Source organism: Venustampulla echinocandica, assembly GCF_003357145.1.
Source record: "Venustampulla echinocandica strain BP 5553 chromosome Unknown scaffold_2, whole genome shotgun sequence".
In the NCBI taxonomy this organism is placed as follows: Eukaryota; Fungi; Ascomycota; class Leotiomycetes; order Helotiales; family Pleuroascaceae; genus Venustampulla; species Venustampulla echinocandica.
The window spans coordinates 2,527,311-2,548,359 of record NW_022474207.1 but is presented as its reverse complement, the minus strand read 5'-3'; the positions used below and the strand labels follow the sequence as shown (position 1 = coordinate 2,548,359).

The following is a 21,049-nucleotide window of genomic DNA, read 5'->3' as shown; positions in this document are numbered from 1 at the left end:
CATATTGCACAGTACGACAGTACGACAGTAATATCGAGTATATGATCACCCCCCTTACAGTATCTACAACCCCCGCGCCTGCCATTGGATCCTCTCGCACTACCGGATCATCCATATGAAGCAGCGCCTTGGTTTCTTGCCGGTGTCTCAAAAGCTTCGCGATGCTTATTATTATTGTTGCGCATCCCATCATATTCCGACGAGTCGTAGTGAGCGCTGTCGAATAGAAGATCGTCATCCCCAAGAGAATGTGATCGGTCTCTCGAAATGCCGGCGCGCCCGCCTCAAGTTCCCACTGTGCTAATCCCATTCCGATCCCTTTTCCGTCTCTGGGGGAGTCTTAGTGACTTCCTCGTGCGATCTGCCGTCGCCGATCCCGAGATCTAGTGGTTTTGTTTGGCTACACTCCAAGTGCCGGTGTACCTCGATACAGCATCACTCCATTCGTCGCGAAACCAAGCGTTTCATACGGGAAGTGCCATATATGGCGCGATATCACCGTATGTTCTCGACTCCCTCCCCCCCGCGGCCTAGCGACGGATCCCGAGAGGCGCAATAATCTGATAGAAAAATATCCGGGGCAAGCATGACATACGGAATAATACAGTACCGTAGAAGCCATGACGAACGTCGTGGGATGCAATGCTGATCGTGGCAGCATAACGCAGTGATTATATGTTTGCCGATCACTGTATATTACTTCCTGCTCGGCGTTCGCTGCCAGCCACTGGTGTTGGAGTAAGAATTTCCCATCATGGACCAGTCATGTACGGTGCCGTTTCTGGATATAACTCTGGATATCAGGCTATGTGCAGCCAAGGAAAATGCCATGGTTCGAGAACTTCAAACACGTCGCAAGTTCGCAGAGGCTCACTTTTTTCCTCTAATGCAAGCAAAACCCCTACGTTACGGAGTACTCCGTGCATAGCACAGTGGTTGATAATATGGTTTCTAATATGGGCAATTCTAATACAGCGAAACCTAATTTACCGGTCTTGAACACCCAGCCCAACGCAACGCAGGATCCGATCCTGCCTTTACTTGCTAGGTCAGGCATTGAAACCCCTCGAAGCTTAATATCAGCTTTCGCTTTCTCCCGCGGTGCGCGCGAGTGATGAGCGGCTGAGAGAGATTTCTCGCCTCGTAACGCTCCGGGCACCACTTACGGATATCTACGAGTGCTACTACAGTACGATCCAATATCATTCCCCCAGCTTAATCCCACCCATCACAAAAGAAAAGCTTGAATCACTCGCCCGCCCGTTGGCCGTCCTGCCCGTCCGGAACGACCAGAACTACGTCCCAGATGTCACCCTTTAAGGGGAAACCCAAGGCCCAGGGCCCGGAGAAGATACCAGAGATAGCCAACTGTCAGCCACTTTCCAACCAAAACCCATGGCTGCACGGTCGCACCATCCATTTTACCCGAAACATCGGGCCCATGCCTCCAATGATGGCGCTTGACCCTTTACCTCTTTAAGGTGTCCTCCGTAGATATGATTATCATTTCATGAAATTCCTCTGTGCGCCGCTGGGGAAGGGCGCCCTGACATGTCACTGAAAAGGAAGCATGCTTCCCCACACTCTCGTCACCCTTTCTTTCCTTTTTTATAAAAAAAAAATAAAGGGGGATGGGGTTGTCGTAACAAAAACCTCCCCAATCAAGAGCGGTTACGCCGTTTTAATATCCATAGCCATACGTATCAATGCCCTCTTGGACAAACGGAGATCTCCGCCCGCAGCCACTCCCTTCCCCTGTGCCGCACACACATAGAACAGGACTACCCACGGAGTTATTAGCTCCCGTCAGAAAAAGCCCCATCATCAATAATGGGAAACAAAGGGGGAAAAGGGCAGCTTTATTGCCGGATGAGGCGAATTAGGCCATTTGTCAAAAGAAAACGGGCGCCCAATAGAAATAGCTTCGCTCGTCCCTCAATTGCCCAGCAATTAGGGCTTTTGTTTTTGAGCCGCGGTGCCGGATTGCCGTGTGGTGGGTACCTTTTGTACCGGACAGTACCAAGTAAACTACGCTTTTTCTACAGACAAACTTCAACTTCCATATTGCCACAGGTTATGTTCGAGTTGCTTACAAATCATATGTCTGAGTGTTTTACTGACCTACTTTTGAAAAAAGCAAAAAAACGGTCGCATGTACCTGTATGTCTAACGCTTGGATGGTGGGAACCGGTGTAATATTCCTCCAGTACGTACTTTTTACGCACAGATACCTAGGTACGGCAGGAGATCCCGTGCCTTAGCATTCATTCTAATCACTGCGAAAATGCAATAGTTTGCACATTATTCAGCTACAGTCCGTCAATTCGATGTCTTGAAAGTTTTGTAGAGAAATCTTTGAGAGTCGTTCTATTATGAAATTTAAAAATAAATAAAATATATATGGGCTGTTGTTACTTTGCTATCGAACGAAATAAATTAATGTATTGTTTAAAACATTGGGATTTTAAAGCGCGCGTATACCGCTTAAGTATAGAAGTTGTACTATACGTGTTATCGCAGGTGTAAGCGTTCTAGACGTTGTACCATTGTACCATTGTACTTAGGTACGTAGGTACTTCGTACAGTGCCAAGTACACAGTATAGGCATTTTATGACATTTCTGACATTTTATCTCACGACAGCAAGTCGTGCCGGTCGCGAAGCGTAGAGTAGTTTAGGGGAGCACTTCACAGGCTCATTGCAACATACTCCGTACGTACGAAGTACATGTAACCTTGGAACCAAAGTTGATTACTTCGTAATAATTGGCCCATGGGGAAAGAAGAAATCAGGGGTCAAACAGGCAACTTATCTCCGTGCTGGGATGGCATTCGTCCCTTCACCGCTAAAGCGTACTATTTTCCCATTTCCACTTATAGGGCTCCACCAGGATGCGACGGACATGGCGGTTCCCGTCATGCCAAGGCCCACGCCACTCGAGCCCCAGAATGGAAGGGCGCTAGAAGGATTTTTGATTGCGGCGGTGCTGGGCCATGGCAACATTGTGGCGTGGCGTCCTTCTAGAAGCCTTCCTATTGCGTTGAGCCACCACCTATGATACAATGGGTGGGTCATCCCGATACGACATACCCATTATTTTCGGACAACACCGTTTAGAATTTGCTGTGTTGGGTGTTTCGCTCCGGAAGGAATTCTCCGAGAGGGGACCTGGACTTGACAGCCCGGCTGTCAGGCCAGATGGATAGAGACGGCACAAGCCTTTGGGTATGAGTACAGATAGAGCTGTTCGCCACGTTCCATCGCAATTCTAAAAATTGACATCCAAGAATCCGAGTTTAACGACTGCGGGAGTTGTCCGAGAATATCCTCCGAGCCTCGGGCGTTTTATCGAATCGGGTAAAAGATTTGAGGAATTCACGGGCCTCTCGTCAGTCCTAACAGTTTAGGCTTGCGTTCCTGGATTCCTGGATCCTGAATCTCCCCTGGCAAGGCTCAAAACCTCAGCTCGGGTCTCAATTGCGCTGTGCCGTTGTGAGAAGCCGGTTCCCTTGCACGTGCCCTATATGTCCCTGACATTAATTTAATGATCAAGATGGAGGGTTAGGAAGGAGGCTTACCGGCATTTACCACTTGTTGATTGCCAAATATGCCGAGCTGTCTTGATCGTGGCGATAATGCCAATTCCTGACACAAGGAAATCAAAGTGGTGTATTCAATTTTCCCACCAAGGATCCACTCTTCACGCTCATGTTGCCAGAAGCAGGGGGGGGACGGCTCAAAGATCAAAGGCTCGGGGTTTGAATAGAGAAGGTTACGCAGAAGAGAGGGAGCACAACCTCGTATTACACACCGAAACCTAGTTCCACAGGCCCTGGCTCGAATAAGTTCGGGCCGCATCCGTCCTTTAGAAAGCAGTCTTTCAGGATCTTCAGCTGTCAACCACATGGGAAAGGAGAATAGCCGCAAATAATGGACGTGCTACAAGTTTATTTACTGTCATTCTTCAGCCGTCATCTTGCGTGCCTCGTCAGCGCTGTTTCACGGTCCGTGGGAAGGAGGCATGCTTGGCTGGCTTATTCTCTAGGCTTGAGGGGCCAAAAAGAATGTTGAGGGCAGGAGGCATGAGGCTCCTCACTCTTGGGCATACGTTTCCTCTACCCCTAGCGAAGAATAGCAGTCAGATGAAAGTAGGTGTCACCGTGGGTAAGTACCAACGGAAATTATCTGCCAAAGTAGCTAGGAGCTTCTTAGACAAGGCTTTTGCGGTGAAATATATGAGAAGTGACATCGATTCTCTTGACTGCCGAGAGAGAGTTGCATCGGGACTTGAGCTTGCAACTTCTTGTAATTAAATGCCATCGGCAGTCAATCTGGACTACCATTTGTGGTCCGGTTGAAGGTAAGCTGATATTGCAATGGTACTACATAGCGATGCTGGGTTCTTATTGGATGTTCGAAAACTTTGTGCATCTCTACTCTGTAATACAAGCGTAACCGTTCAGAGGAGCAGAGAGTAGAGGATGGTAAGGGGTCGTCTAGAAATAACATTTCAAATTCTTTACTTTGGAGAGACTTTCGAACGGAGGTTGGCAAGGCCTCGGGCGAGCAAGATTAGGAGGTATTGACTCTCGGATAGACGGACTTGGTAGAGGGTAAGATCCAGAATAGTGTTCATGGGTGGTCGACAACAATCGATTTGATGAAGTCTCGAGATGTCAATTGTTTCCAAGTGGTTTATGAAATATGATTTGTTTTTCAGGAATTCAACAACCCACAAAGTCTTCTGCCATTGCCTGATATTAACCAAGGCTTTACTTGCACCACAAATTCTGATCACAGCACTCCTACATATCTAGCATTGCAACATGTGTTTGGTCTCCAGTCTGTTTTTCGCGAAGGTAATCGTCTCCCGTCTTCCACAGTTGGCAGTCGCGACCAAGTCAAGTGGGTAGAATATGATTTCTCTTTCTATCACTACCAACGTGCCTTCCTCCTTCAAAGTAAATATGGCTACCATGATTTCGCCCGCATCACTCGATAATCGTGCAGTTACAATATCGTACTCCATGAATACAGCCGGACTTCCAGGGAGCGCTTTATTCCCATTCCTCTATCAACCCCTTTTCCAATTGTCACATCCGCTATGTCATCTCAGGGCCGTGGCAGCTCCCACTGCTGTACCAATGGCGACCCCCCATCACCAGATGGTGGTCCCCCCAGACCAACCGTCTCCAGCAAGGTAACCCAGAGGGCCAACCGAGATAATCTATCTTCGTGTTCCACGGGGAAAGCAGAAGCAGTTGTACTATGCTCAATTTCCGAGGCAGACAAGGCAGATACTGACGACGAGGGTATCAACAATGCTGTCAAAGTTAGGCGACGCTCAACTACCCTCAGCTCTGTCACACAGAAACTGAGAAAGCATTTGTCCCTGGACTCAGCTCTCTTGAAACGGCGCTCGAAATCGAGTGTTGGGACGACTGACGAAGAGGCTGACCGCCGAGCAGAGTTGAAACGAATCCGCAACCGGCGAATCCAGGAAGAGTTGAGCAACGAGCAAATCTATGACGATGATGCAAGATCACTGTCTCCAATCTCGGGTGGGGGCAGATCGCTGGGAAAGAGTACTCAATCTTCTATGCGAGCTCAGGCGCCATCCGAAGCTTCCCCTCTTCCGCCTTTACATACTTGCTCGTCAGTTTATCGAACCTTGTCTATCCATGAACCACCTTCTTTGGATGGGTAAGTGGTGATTCCTTTTCAACGGGCAACTAAAGGCTGACACGGCAAAGGCAAAATGATGCCCCTTTGCACGCGGTTCAGGGTGAGGTGACGGAAGAAAGCAAGATTTCAGCGCCATTGACTGAGTTCATTCCCACAGAGCCAGACAAAGTGCAAGAAACAAAGGTTGTGTTGCCTCAATTTGGTCAGCATGAGAGAGAGCTTAGCGATATTCCCCCTATTCCTCCAGCGCCGATTTTGCAACCAAAACGTCTCCCGAGCATCACAGAACCACCTAAATCGTCCTGGCGGCTATCATTTGCCTCAAGCAACAGAGGCGAAATACTTCGCAAGTTAAGCTTAGTGTATGACATGAAGGACGACGTAGACTTGGAGCAATCGGATGGTGACCCTCCAGCTGTAGGAACTTGGCTCTATAGTCAAAGGCCACGATCGCCATCTATTCCCAGTTTAAGCTCAGGTGGCAAAACAAACTCTGGACCTTTGGCCTACCACTCGCAGACATGCAGCGATGGCCACGATTTTGGAGGTTCCGGCGATGGAGTCGAACATAATCCAGCAACAATACATCTCCATGAGATGGACATATCCCGGCGATTGGCATCTAGCGGCCCTGGGGCTTCTACTTCTTCTCCACATTTGTCTAGTTGGAGCTCACATCATCGTCCTGATTCAAACATTCTTAACACTTCTCAGGCTGAGCGAGTTCGGCATCCGGCAAATTCAGATTCCGCATCGCTGGCTGAAGAAATTGCTCAATTATGGGATCAAATTGTGGAAGACGGCCTCTCATATTTCCACCCCCCAGCTGTCAACAGGGCCCAACCCGATGTAGAGACCCCACACGCCAATAGATCATCCACTTCGCCTGAGACCCAGACCAAAGCTTATATTAAGGAGCTAGAAAGTAAGTTGGGCAATATTTGTTTTGAGAAATTTCCTCCCACCCGTATACTGACAGTTAGCTACTAGGAGTAGAATATTTGGGAGAGGATACAGTTTTGAGCATTACTACACCAGCCATTGGTCATTCACCCAATGCTCAATGCACTCCAGCAATGCCAATTCGGAGATCCACAACTGATAATAGCTCCGTTCTGGCCTCCGAAACCGAATCATTTCGTGAGCGTGAAGCCGAACTTAATATTATTCAAACTCGCTTCTTGCCAAGAGAGACCAGAAAAAGCCCTAGCACACCTGTGTCTAGCAAGTTTAAAGAGGAGTTTGATTTGGATCTTCAGCCCCCAAAATCATGGACATCCCCCAAACCGTCTATATTCTCTAGACTCTCTAAGCTTGTAACTCGATCCTATGATGGACGAACAACTACGGAACAATCTCTTACTATGCCCATGCCAGACATTGCCCAGATTGACTTAGTAAAAACCCAAACATGTGGAAGCGAGCCTACAAGGGGAGGTCGAGCTTGGGCTTTCAAGTCGAAATATATTTCAAGAAAGAGAGCAGGAACGGGGAGCGGAGATAATGATGAGCCAAAGAGTAGATTTCTCCTTGGGGGGTTGAGTAGCATGGTTTGGGTCAAGAAAAAGGAAGATGAACCTAGCATCGATGAGGACAAACCCGCAGCTGATGAATCTAGGAACAACCCAGATGAATGCTCGGAAATAGAAGAGCTGGCAATTAATACATGGGCCGAGAAGATGGCTGCTACTACGGCACCATTTAAAGCACACAAGGAGAAAGTCATCAGAAAAAGGAGAACGACTGGGCCAGATCTCAGGTTTCCAGAGGCCTGGGCTAGTTATCCAAGCCATTCACGTCGGGAACGAAGTCTAAGCGCTGGCTGGCCGGATTCTGTTGACGTGAAAGACTTCGCATCGAAAACTTCTGGCATTGAGGACCATATCTACGGCCAACGCGAGAGAAAGCAACATCCTCCACCAGATGATACATACGGTTCTACTTTTGACGGAGATGCTGAAAGGGTGGTAGAGGATTTGGTGGCGAAACCGGAGCGAGACCTCAAAGCAGAAGTGAACAGGATTGAGGCAGCTGTAGGCAGCTCTGCCATTGGCAATACGGTTCATCGAAGGAATAGTCCAAGTTCGCTGGAGTTGGACTATCCCCAGTTGCCCGGGGTAGAGAGGCCGCCCGTGGGTGCTCTTTCGATGAAAGAGACCACTGCGACACAGATGGCGAAGAATAATCTGGGCGAATTGAGCGAACGCACAAGGAGAGATAATTCATCAGTCGAACGGGCTAAAGAGGGCATGTTGTTGCGGGAAGCTGATACGGTCAATAGTGGAATCCCAAATTCAAGGGGCGGCGAGGTACCACTGCAAGCACTGGACATTGATATTGGGGACCCAACGTTTTACGAGGACTGCGTTGTTGGCAATGGTGCAGAGCAGATCGAGCAGATCGAGCAGCGGAGCAGCAAGAGGCGGAATTTCGTGACATACAGGTCAAGCGATGGAGAAAAGTGCAAATATGGTGGTAACAGGCGGGATAATATCAGCTTGGGCTCCAGGGTCTTAAGGGAAAGTACGGAAGAATATTGCTGTGAGTTGGAACGCATGGAGAAGGTTGAGAGAGATAAACTTCTCGGGGTTACCGAAGAAACCTGGGGATGGAAGCAATAGCTGTTTTGTGACACTAGATTCAGTGCTTAAGATTAATTATTATTGCTAGGCACACGCCTCACTTAGTCATAGCGGTGTTTCTTTTGCTAATAGAAACTGGTTATCCTTCCGTCAGTATTTCTCTTTCAGTTGTACTTCGTATTACGAATATATCCTCTGTTGCAAACTGCATTAAATCGCATGTAGAGGCTCGAGGCTAGGCTTTAATATATTTACCTATCTTTACAAGTTGCACTTCTCTTATTTCACGTAACGTATCGGCAGCTTTTTTCCTGTTTCCAGGAGGTGGGGATTAATTTCAGGGGAAAAGCAAAGGCGGAGAATGTTGTTATGCCTTGTAGATGATGTGTATGTTTTGAAAGTGGGTTTAACTGGTATATAGTATATTTCCTAGCGGATTTATTATAAGGTCTGAGGTGTTGAACATTAAATTTCAAGTATTATTTTAAAATCAGAGAAGAAAACAAATTAAACAAAACAATGTAGAGAGAGAATAAGGGTGTGTATTAGGAGCAGGTGCGAGATGAGCAGGCTTGAAATGTATCTTATGAGTGGAAAGCTGACTGTATTTTTTTATAATTTGTCGAGCGACTTGATAGATGGGAGGGTTTTGGTTTTGTTTAATATGCTTAAAAGGGGCTTGAGCAAATAACCTCTTTATTGTTAGTTGTTCAGGGCATAATTCATAAGGGTAATATAGCATATTTTAGAGCATAGCGTAGATCGTATAGGGTATGTGGTTTAAGTTAATTGTTTAATTTATAAGTGAAGGTTTAAAGCTACTCAGAATACAGCCAATCATATGCCAAGGCCTACTATATTTGGACATAGGAGACAGAGTTTCCTCGAAAAGAAAAGCTATATATTATTTTAATTTGGAGAATGGGAGATTTGGATGGCTATCTAGCATCTGAGTATTTGATATGAGAAGTGTAAATAGTCACTGATTCATAGGTTGGATTTGTGTACTCCTTGCTGCTATTGTGAGCACACCTGGGTACTTAAGTGTATCTTCTGCCCAGGTTCACTGATAAAACCAAAGCTGTTTTTACGGGGCTAACCTTTTGTTTTAAGCGGAAGCTTTTGGGAGAGCACTGCTTAGTGACTTAGATTATAGTTTATGTTTGTTCAGATAACACTAGGAAAAAGAAATGGGGTTATTTATGCCATTAAGTGCGATGAGTCGTGGCTTGGTTGCTTGACTGGGAAGGTGCGGGAGAGGTTGAATGGAAAACATTTAGTACCTAGGTTGATTGACACCGTCAACTCGTCAACTCGAAGTCCTTGATATCACTTCCCATTTTTATTTCAGTTAACTCTACACTGAATGCTTCCCTGCCCAATACGCCAGTCGCTATGCAAATGCCTGCTGTCCTACTACAATACTTGTACGGATTCAATTATCGTCATTTCGTGCAAAGTGGTGAACGGCCACAAATTCAAGATATTGAAACCTCATTCATGCTCTCCTCAACACGACTTCCCTCCGGTCCGGCGAGTTCATCGATCGCCCACGCTTTCACATCACCGTCGTCTCCAGTTGTCACCAGCATTTCTTCATCCACTGCTTTCTTTCCAGCGTCGAACCGCGTACACCACGCTACGTGATTAACCTCATATGGGCCGTGTGCGCCTTCGAGAATGCCTAGGATGACCCACTCCCGCTCGACTTCACCACCTACAGCGGTTCGGCCTTTGGTGCGCTCCTCATAAATCACCAAGCGTCCGTCGCCCCCGGTAGAAACTACCCTCCCACTTTCCTTGCTCCAGCCAATGGAGTAGATTGGGAGATCATGTGCTTTGGGGAGGACGGCGGTGCATTCCCAGGTCTCATTCACCGGGCCGGATCGCATAGTTGAGGGGATGCCGGAGTTGAAATATGAGGGCTTGTTCGCGGGTGGAGGAGAGGGGGCGATGGACCAGACTCTGATAGTGTTGTCTGCAGAGGAGGATATGAGGCGTGGCGTTTGGGGTCTGTATGAGTCTGAAGTAGGATCTGTATCCTCCGACGGGAATCGTTTTTGGCTGACCTCGGGCTCCCAGTCTAGACTCCATACCGTTCCTTCATGGCCTTCTAGCACGGCGATAGAACTCCACTCGCCCTCATCGTCACCCTTCCAAAATCGAATTGTGTCATCATAACTGGCACTCGCCAGGACCTCGCCATTGCCATCGTCTGGGCGCCAACAGACGTACTTCACGTCTGCGGTGTGGTCTTGCAAGACAGCAATAGTCTCGAACTCGTCGTCCCCTTCGTCGCCGATTTCCTCCCATATCCAGATACTCTTGTCCCTTGAACAGCTCGCAAGCCACTGGCCTGATGGCGAATATGCTACGTTCTTCACCTCCGAATCGTGTCCTTCGAGGACAATGGCAAATTCCCAGTCTTCGTTATCTTCATCCCCGTCTTCATCCGAATCGCCATTGTCCCGCTTGTGTGGCTTTGGCTGTCCATAGCTTGAGATCTCGACCTCAACTGGATCATCAACCTGTCCATCACCCTGTTGCTTCTGTTCGCCTATCACATCTGACATATCCTCACTCCGTCTCCATATTCCCATTGTTGCGTCGAAGCTGCCTGTTGCAATACATAACGTCCCATTGTTTTTCACAGTGGGCTTCCATGCGACAGATCGCACCGAGCGTGAATGCCCGCCTTCAAGAGTAGAATGAAGTGTGAAATTCTTCAGGGAATACACGCGCACCGTTTTATCAGACGTGGCGGTCGCGATTAGGGGAAGACCATTGGGATTGGGAATCGAAACCCAAGCACGGGATGAGGAGGATGGTTTGAAGTCTGCCAGATGAACAATTCGGAGCGAGTTTGGTGTATCCATCATATCATCCAGACTGGCCAGTTCTGCTTCCAGGCGCGACAAGGAGGCTACTAAAACGAAGAAATGGCAACTCAGAATGATGGAGACTAGATGTTGATGTCAGCAAGTGGGGGACCGGAAGTAGAGGGGCAGATTTGTTTGTTCAGGGTTTGCGATAAGCGCTTTCAATCACTAGGGTGGTGAAATGGGAGAACTTCGGACTAACAGCTGATATTTCGCCTCAGGTTCCTGCTTCGAATATAAATATTTACAACTCACCACCAACACTTAACGCGTCGTCGCGAAAACAATGAGATCGAAAACTCAAACTATGGTCCACCGTCACAGTTTTCTCCAGTTTGACTCTAATCATCCGTTGTTTAGAAGAGCGAGCAGCGTCGTGATATCTTAGTCGGTATCAATACACGACTAGCTGTGCGAGCCAGGCGACGAGCCTGCCTGGCTATCTTCACCTTTGGCAAAGGGAAGGTAAACAAGCAGCTGCTACCAACACACTCCCCAGATACCAATAGGAAGAAGTATGAAAGGGATATGTAAGTGTTTACTTGACCCATAGACTCTAGCATTCCACTCATCTGATGGTCAGAACAATTCGGACACCTCAGCACCTCGTAGGTTTCTATCTACCTTCATGTTACATTCGTCCTTTCATTTTCGACCTTCAATTCACCAAACCCAATTTCATTCAAACAAAGGCATCAAGAGGATAGGTAAGTGCCTGCATGACCCGCAGTCTCCGGCATTCCACTCATCTAATGGTTAGTACAGTTCGGATACCTCAGCACCTTGTAGGTCTCTATCAACTCTCACACTACAGTCATCAGTCCATTTGTGAAATTCTATTCATCAAATAAAATTTCATTCAAACGAATCATCAAAGCAAAGATGGGTTTACGTATTTTCATCAGCCCTCCTGATGAGCGACCATCAGAGAGTCAACCATCCTCTCCTACTCCCCCTCTTCATCCTGCCAGCTGTTCATGCCCTCTCTGTCGAGCCCGCCTAGGCTCTATGAGCTCAGGTAATGCAGGAAGTCCTTCTAGCGAAACCCAGGTGGGAAGTTCCTCGCAGGCAGCGCCTTTCACGGCTTTTCTCCCACCGCACTCCAGAAACCCAACCATAACCAGACCAGACGTCGATAATAGCCCAGCCAGAAACAATGAGGTTCCGGAGCCAAGGGACCCTCAATGGGCAGAAGAAGATGAACGACAAATGAGAATGCACCGGCTGCGGCTGCAGCTGCGAGAAGCTGAGTAGGATGTCCGAGCGGCCCAGTTGCAAGTGGAAAATGCAGAAGAGAAAGTGTGGGAAGCTGAGGCAGAAACTGATGAAGCAAAGTCTTCGCTGCGAGAAGCCGAGCAGGATGCCCGAGCGGCCCGGTTGCAAGTGGAGATTGCAGAAGAGGAAGTGCGGGAAGCTGAGGCACAAGCTGAGGATGCAAAGGATTCGCTGGGAGAGGCCGAGTACAAATGGCTGTTAGCGAAGTATGAAGTGGAAGAAATTCGGGGTCGATTATTAATGGGAGACAGAAACCGAATGAGAATTTAGCTTGATGGGCTGGATGAGGGGAGGGGAGCTACTGGCGGTTGAGTGGGCTGAAGACTGGCTAGCTAGGCGTTCTCGAAATTAGGCCTAACGAGAGATGCCTATAATAATACTACCTGTACCAATATTGAAAAGTTCACCAAATATGTGACTAACTCTAAAACAGGAACTACCAACCTGGAAGACTCGCTCTATCCACAGATTTATTCAAAACTGCTCCTATGTCTTGTGGTCTACGGGTATCATCAAGAACGGATCACCGAAAATAATGTGTTCAACGAGCGATAGGCTTCTAGGTTTATACATACAGGTGCCTGCCTTATCAGAGCCATGGAAAGTAGCGGCGTATTGTTAGTTTGAGGAAGACTGTCGGCAGCTTTTGACCAATACAGCAGCGCCGGTCTATTGCCCAGCATATCTAGACGTGTAGAATGGAAGGAGCTGTCCTCTGCGGACCCAGCTTTCCTCGAGAAGTCCCATGCTGCAATGTACTTTTACTCAAATCACGTCTAAACATAGGTTTGTTACGCTAGTTTGAGAGATCATATCAAAGTGGGATGATGGCTTCTTAAGACGGGCGAAAAGCTGCTTGAAGCTCGCTGTAGTAGAGCTGTAGAGCTATCTCATGTGTAGAATCAATCGTATTCCCGTTGATAGGGAGGGATATTGGTTGGCCCAAAGGCTGTAGCCAAAATATTCTGCATCTTTATCTTCCCCCGAAGTCTTGATGGATAAGATACCAGTTGCACCGAGGTCGCGAGGAATAGCTATCGTGAATGACGTTGCACAACGGGGGTTTCATGGTGAGACATCCCCGACAATCCCAATGTGATGGGTCCAATTCCCAAGTTCCCGGCACTGTCTTGGACCATTTTTACTCCTGGGAGACTCTGTACTTTCATATAGAAATGGGTATGTATTCTCCCTCGTACCTGCAGCGGGACGTCGGGGAAGTAAAGTACCGCAATATCGGACGGGCCACGGTGGAATCATCCTGGACCAAGCGCGGTTTCCCTGGCAACGGAGGATTGTCAACACGACTTTTTCGTGGCGCTTGGAGGGACCTCCGACTGAGACCATTGGGCACTAATAAACTTATAAATTGGTCCCCGATAATCAGTTCCCGCTTTCCGGTAAATAGCGTACGGGACCTCCTCTCCACTCCATACGAAGCACGCCCATAGGGGGAGGATTGGGCCTGATGAGCAGATTGAAGATCTTGTATGGGGCGCCAGTGCGTACAAAACATAGCTACTCTATGGGTACGTAATGTAGTACTTGTGTTCATGTCGCTGCTTGTGCCAACAAAAGGCCATTTGAGGCCGGGCTCCATTGGAATCTGTTCAGTCTCGTACTCGTCAGGTTGCACATGAAGCCACAGCTGCGTTGAGCCGCAGCGGAAAAGCGCATCTGACGAGCTTTATTGGATGCGCGGCGACTTGGTGATGGACGAATCCGACACTGCCACAAAGCCGCCTGGGCAGGGTTGACTCGTGATACGCAGGACGGCCGTTTGGATGATGGTTATATGATTGTTGTGATTATTACGAAGTACTCGTAATAGGCATGAGCATGAGCATTCCGAGGAGTGTCACTTATTAGCTAGTACTCGTTCTGTACGCCATATCCCCGCAAGTCGCACCTCGCAAGCCGCAAAGAGGCCTAAGAGCTGCCAAGGAGCTGGCTGCTCTTCTTCTTCTAGTCAATAATAATCATAATAAGAGGAACCGCCAAAACAAATATCATATTGACCGCTGATTCGATTCGCCAGCCCTGCGCAACCTGGGAACAAACACAACAACCGCACTGCACTGCTCTGCCTGCGCTGCACACCACGCACTGCAGCGATCCCAGCTGATCCTCCGTCTGCCTCCGACTCCCACTCCCACGGCCACTCCACTCCTCTTCCACTCCCATAACAATAATACAATCACTATTACTCTGTACTGGTCCTCGACCCCCCCCAATTCACCACTCACCACGCACCATTCGCCATCTACCTCCCCCTCGATCCGGTCCTCACCGACCCATCTACCTGTGTACAGTACTTCGGATCCCCGTGGCGCTGTGGATGCGCCTGCTGCGTGTATTATTCATTATCTCACAGCCCGGTTGAGACTCGAGAGCCTGTAGGCTCAGCTCAGCGACAGCTGGCGAATCGCAGGCGCACTGCCCTCGGCATCTTGCCTCGAGTATCTTGCAGCCCTCTCTTCATCGTCCTCGGCCTGTGAATAATCAGCATACTCAACCGCAAATACCACCCCTGATGCATCTTTAGAGCGTCCCCTTCCCATCTGTTGCACTGCCAGAATGGGTATCGAAGGCCGCCAAGCGCCTCCATTGCCAGCACCCACGGAGACAGATACCGCCACAGGCGACGACACAGCTTCCAGAATCACAGAGAAAAGCCAGTATACATTGCCCGAAGACGGAAGCCCCGTCACGATACCTACGCGGCGCAAAAAGAGCGACAAGAGCGGCCTCGGTAACCTCTCGTCGAACAAATCACAGACGTCCCTCTTGATCGAATACTTCGAAGGCGGGAAGGAGGGCGAGGCTGAATCCCGACGGCCATCCGTCAGAGTCAAGGTGACGCCATCATCGAAGAGCAGAGACCGCTCCTCAAACGACCATATTCAAATTACGGAGCGGAAAGGCACGCGGAAGCCGTCATACACCAAACGCATCCAGCTCTCCCCCAACGTCAAAAGCGACAAGTCCCTCGCGGGGGAGGGGGATGACCACAGCGTCCATTCTTATAGATCCGCTACAGAAGAGTCCAACGTTACCTCGAGAGGAGGTGGGCCAATTGAGGTTGAAATTATGCCTAGGCGACATGGAAGCCCTCTGATTCCATCAGGCGAAAGCAGCTCGAAATATATACACCATAATGCCTCCGATATCTCCTCCATGCAAGCAAACAGCTTCCTGGACGGCACGACACGGTCGCCCGAGCGAAAACGCAGCCGCAGTTTGACAAGGGGAGAAGCATTGGCTGCAGGTGCTGCGACCGGCCTGGCCGCTGGTGCGGTGGCAGATAAATTGAGAACTCCCTCACGCCGGCGAAGTCGGAGTCTAAGTCGAGAGCGGATTGTGGCACAAAAAGCCGTGGAGAAGGTTCGAGGGGAGAAATCAGAACGCCGCCGCAAACATAGGAGTAGGAGTCGCAGCGTGAGCGGCGAGCACCTCGAAGGTGTGAAATCTTCTTCCCGACGACGATCGAGTCGAAGCCATCAGGATGATTCGTTGGTCTCCGGTGGAGATTCTAGCCTGCTCAATTCCCACTTAAGCGGCAAGTCCGGTGACGCTTATTCTTTCAGGTCTGGTACCTCAAAGTCTTCCATCAACAATCCAAAATTGCTCGAGACCGTAGAGGATGCTATCCGTCGATTGATCCTGCCAGAATTGACGGCATTAAAGAGAGAGCAGAGCAAGAGCAAACATCGTGATAGGGACCGGAGAGGCTCGATCACTTCAGGAAGTGGCGTTTCAAGGGATTCAAGGGAGGAGGGTTCAAGACGACTGTCTGACCTTGGAAGCAGTACAGATCTCTCAAGCAAGCCCAAAGTAACCTTAAATGATACAGAAGTTCTCTCGGGAGGCACTATCAAGGGTCGCAAGGACAGAAATATCGATCGAGTCAAGACCGAGGACTCTCCCCGAGGCTTTGAGCGAGGTTCCTCAGAGGAGACGGCAATCCAGGATGGTGGGCGTGAGCGCGTGCGCAAGAAGCGAAGTAGTGACCATCGTGGAGTTGAAGCAGCAGCTATTGGCGCGGGAGTAGGTGCTTTGACGGCCGCAGCCCTGCATAAACACCAATCTCAAGATTCGATTGATGAGAAAAAGGAGCGCCGACGGCGAAGAGCTAAGAGTCGAAGCCGGCCTGATAGCTTGGCCGAGAGCTATGAGGAGCGAGAGAGAGAATTAATGCCGCCTATGCCCCTCATGAGTGACATCAACGCCTCTGAAATCACGAGGAGCTCAATTCTCTCTGCCGAGACGGAGAGACCTCATTCAGCCAGCCAGGAGCACCAGGTAACACCAATTCGAGAAGTTCCACGAGGTATCGCTTCGCCATCCTCGGTGACGCCTACTAGGACACCCGTTGCTTTACAACAAGGCTTGGGGACTCAGCATTCCAACTATTCTCGCGGGGATCTCCATGAACAGAATAGCGAACGGCAATTACATGAGGAGTTTGAATTAGACGATCATGGTCGTAAAATACCAATGCATGCTTCACACGAGGAGTACGAAGATTCATATGTCGAAGATGAGCAAAGTAAGCGTCACTCCCACCCCCTGGCTGCTGGTCTGGCCGCTGGTATGGCTGGCGCTGCAGCTGGAGCTGGGTTATCAGCATATCATCATCGTGATGATGACCATGAAGACTCGGAGCTCCTTGAAGACGATCGACCAAGCTACTATCAGAACACCCAAGAGGTACCGCCACCTTTACGCTATGTTCCATACGGTCATGAGAGGCGCGGATTGAGTCCAATTCCGAGTGTCTCGGGCTATACCGAAGGCGAACCTGAACAACAACGATCTTCAAGACTGACGCAGAGCACCGGCGGCTCTTATTCCTCCTTGAACAAGTCTGGCCAAGCACAGTCACCCAGAGTCTCCATGAAATCTCGCGACTCATTAGGAAATGTGAACAACCATCACGATTTCCCGGATGTTCGCCAAGGGGGTCTCACGGAATCCGAACTTACTCAAGATAGCGAGTACTGGGAGGAACAACACAAAGAGAACGATCGAAACCGTGACCTAGATGCGGAAAGCTACCGTAGCTCGGATCCACATATGGATTATAAGCATATGACAAATTATACCGACGACAGCATGGATATGGATCGTGTTGCGACGGGTCAGAACGTTCGTGGTGTTGCGCAGAATGCTGAATACGTACATACTCCACTAGGGGTTGAATCAGCCGTAGCATCACTTGTGAACGCTTCAGACCTTACTGGGGTATCTGGATATTCCGGTAACAATGTTAAGGATGGCCGGCGAGGATCATATGCTTCATTTGAGGAAGGATCGGAGAGGCATTTTGTTAGCCGTGACAACAGCCCCACGAAGCGCGGTATGCACGGGAGCGTTGAGTATGATGGCTCGGATAGAGGGACCTCAAGCCAGCGAAATAGCCCATCGAAGTATCCAGAGTACGAACTTGACGACCAAGGACGGAAAGTAACAATGCCCAAATATTCCGGGGGGCACACGGCTGGGAACGCTGCATTGGCTGGTATCGCCGCTGGGGCTGCAGCTGCTGTTCTTAGGGGCAGAAATAAAGAGGCTGATGCCGACAACATCCATTACGAGGACCGACAGGAGCACACAGGTGCACCTTTGCAAAAGTCATTCAAAGAACGTGCCATGGAAGGACACGGGCAAATACCCTCTCCGCGTCATAGCATTGACGTTCCATTGAGCGAAGCAGCAAGTCATGAGCAGCTCCAACTGGGTGCGAGCGGCCTTCCAGACATGGAGAATCCCATGCCTGAGATCGGGTATGGAGATGATGGCTCGGATGTAACTACAAATCCATCTATTATCAAGGGGCCCATTGGTGGATCGCAAGATGGAGCCAGGGACCACTGGCCAGGCCATCCGACACCTCCACAGCCAACATTGGACACCGGCATGGCGACCCGAGAACAAAAGTCTGATGCAAATCTCAAGGCTGCTGAAGCTGCTCTTGTTGGAGCCGCAATCGGAGCGGGTGGTGCTGCACTTGCAAACCATACCAGAGACGTTAGTCACGATCAGGACGAGGATTGGCCAAGGACTTCAGGAGACCGGAAGAGAGACACTCTCATTACCAATCCATATGAAGGCACGAGCCCCATTGCTAACATCGGAGAACCGCTTGATCCCAATCTGTCAGCTCAACCTGGCTTCCAAGGTGTTGGTCACGAGTATGGCCCTCCCAAGATGGCCTATTCCATGGGAAGTCCTGGTCCTTTGCCAAAGGATGAGGGATATATGTCATCTGCGCCCAATGCCCGCTCTCCTGGCGCCATCACCCCAGAGCAGAGAGCCAAAGGCGTTGGGTTCATGGATCAAGAAATCGGAGGTGCGGTCGACGATCTGGCTGGAAATGACCCATTTTATACCCCGAAACATGCTCGACATCTCAGTGGTATGTCACATGGCATGGGTTCGCCCATCTATGACAGTGCCACAGGAAATGGCCTTGATCGAATTCAGTCGAAGGACATCATTGCTCTGATGGATCATGTAAGAATCTATGGCATCCCCTTACAGTACACTTACTAACTATTTACAGCTCACTGTTCGTGATGCCCAACGCAGCGCACGCGACACGGAGATCCTAGTTACACTTGTTCGCTCTGCAGCTGAAATGCGGAATTCTTTTGAAGACATGAAACGCCTGTTAGCTGATACGGAAGACCAAATCATCACAGAGGTCAAGGGCAATACAGAAAAGTCCGTCCAAAAGGTTATCAACGGACCAAGGCCGTTACCGCCGAGCGGTGCACGTTCTCTCCGGCAAACTTCTCAGGATGAGATGTTCGATGATCTCCGAAACAAGAAGAGGAATGTATTCCAAAGAGCCCTTAAGGGCCTTAGTATGAGAAGCTCGAATGACCTTGGCAAGATTGAGGAGATGTTAGTCCAGCTGCTAGGAGAGGTCGAAGGGTTGAAGGCAGCCCAAGGGCTTAGGTCCGATCCTCACAATGAATCATTTAGCGAGCTGCACCAAGAAGGCAATTACGAGAACGACCATGGCTATGAACCTGAAGGGAATGCTGGCACATCTACTGCCAGCCATGCAAGCCAGTCAGGTCATCTTTCTATCCCTGGGTCCCGAGGTCCCAGTGCAGCCAGAGGGTTTGACGTCCGGAAGTTCTCAGATCACCGCATCAGCACCGTGCCCGAAGGGGACGAGGAGGAGGCTGATCATCACGATCAAGCTGTTCTTAGCACTCAATATGACCGCCAAGATGGCCTGCTCACTCCTACTCAAGAATTTACTCGCGGCGGCTCTGCGCCCTTGGGCACTCCACCACAGCAGCATGTCGCTCCTGCATCCCTGAGCAATGAGAATACCCCACGAACAGATAAGAGCAAGAAGCATAAGTCAAGTAGCTCCTCTGGTTGGATTCCCAAGGTTTCTCGGTGGTCAGAGACAACTGCATCGAGTGTCTTCCGGCCGTTCCGGAGTAGCGGCCGTAGCAGTGGAAGGAACCTTAAGGATGATCAATTTGAGAATCCGCCGTCGAGGTCTGGGTCTGATCTTGACCATTATGCTGAGCATGATCCGTATGGTGATGACAAACTTCACACTGGGTTCTCTCAAGAGCAAATTGAGCAAGAGCAATACAATGAAAACGAAGCCCCTCAATCATTGTTACCCCCTGAGGATCCGAAGTACAAGGCACATCGCAATTCTTTAAATCTACAACACCCACAACCTCGCCAGGGCCCAACTCATCGGTACCAAACTGCCTTGGAATCACAAGCGCAGCACTACGGCGCCCCGATGTCGCCGAAATCCTTAGATTGGGGCTCGTCGACAAGCATCAACCGCTTGCCAGCTCAGCAAACAAACCGCTACAGCACCGGCACGAATAATACCGGTGGAAATCTCTCTCCAATATCGGATGGCGGTTACTCTGATGGCTCAGCGACCAACCAGGCTCCTGCGCGCCCACCAAAAGAGCCCCTAGCCCCCCAGCGACCACCCAAAGTCCGCACCGGCAAGCTCCAGAAACCGAGTCCACTGAGTAACGAGCATCTTAATGTCGAGCGAGACGCCAATTATGGCGCAAGTTATGAGGGAGGCGGGTCCCCGCGGTCGGCAGCCAGGAAATTATCCGGCAATATGAGTGGTGTCCCTACGAGAAAGCCAACAGGGCCGAGAAGTATGTCCAGCGCATCTCGGAGTGGAGAGTTGAATAGAGATGAAACAGTCATTCGAAGAAACAAAAATAGAGGTTCGTAATTCCATGATCGTGAATTGGGAATGGGGTACTAATGAAGACCAGATACATTTGGCACCATTGCCAGTAATAATACCGAGGAATCGGAGACTTTCTGATTTAGAGGCAAGCAGCAATGGATTGGCGTTTATTTGACAATATTCAGATGGTTACATACTCCTGCACATTACAAACCCTTACTGTGGATATATGCTACTGGCTAGCATTTATCTGGACTCGGCTCGCCACCCATTACCATCGATTCATTTCGAGGGAGTGGACGTTACGAGATGGGGATAACATAGGCTACCTAGCTTTCTTGTTACGTGCTTATACTTTTCTTCCCGAGTGAGCTCAGCACACTCGGCAGGAGAACACATACTCGATCTTTTTAAAAAGCTTGGTA

General features: G+C 49.5%; 4 protein-coding genes across 4 annotated transcripts; 3 read left to right on the top strand and 1 right to left on the bottom strand.

Annotated features, from left to right (window-relative positions):
- Window positions 1-5,104: 5,104 nt before the first annotated feature.
- Window positions 5,105-8,306, top strand: BP5553_05196 (uncharacterized protein; the record flags this gene model as incomplete). Its single annotated transcript, XM_032013819.1, has 3 exons — window positions 5,105-5,703; window positions 5,754-6,610; window positions 6,676-8,306. The coding sequence occupies 3 exons, from the start codon at window positions 5,105-5,107 to the stop codon at window positions 8,304-8,306; spliced, it is 3,087 nt and encodes a 1,028-aa protein (XP_031870419.1).
- Window positions 8,307-9,745: 1,439 nt separating this feature from the next.
- Window positions 9,746-11,143, bottom strand: BP5553_05195 (putative cytosolic iron-sulfur protein assembly protein 1; the record flags this gene model as incomplete). The annotated part of the gene is made up of 1 exon (XM_032013818.1): window positions 9,746-11,143. The coding sequence occupies one exon, from the start codon at window positions 11,141-11,143 to the stop codon at window positions 9,746-9,748; it is 1,398 nt and encodes a 465-aa protein (XP_031870418.1).
- An 885-nt stretch (window positions 11,144-12,028) lies between these two features.
- BP5553_05194 (uncharacterized protein) lies at window positions 12,029-12,957 on the top strand (the record flags this gene model as incomplete). The annotated part of the gene is made up of 3 exons (XM_032013817.1): window positions 12,029-12,307; window positions 12,401-12,627; window positions 12,855-12,957. 3 exons carry the CDS (start codon window positions 12,029-12,031, stop codon window positions 12,955-12,957), a joined length of 609 nt encoding a protein of 202 aa, XP_031870417.1.
- A 2,041-nt stretch (window positions 12,958-14,998) lies between these two features.
- Window positions 14,999-20,762, top strand: BP5553_05193 (Uncharacterized protein; the record flags this gene model as incomplete). Its single annotated transcript, XM_032013816.1, has 3 exons — window positions 14,999-18,937; window positions 18,987-20,658; window positions 20,710-20,762. The coding sequence occupies 3 exons, from the start codon at window positions 14,999-15,001 to the stop codon at window positions 20,760-20,762; spliced, it is 5,664 nt and encodes a 1,887-aa protein (XP_031870416.1).
- Between the last annotated feature and the right edge of the window lie 287 nt (window positions 20,763-21,049).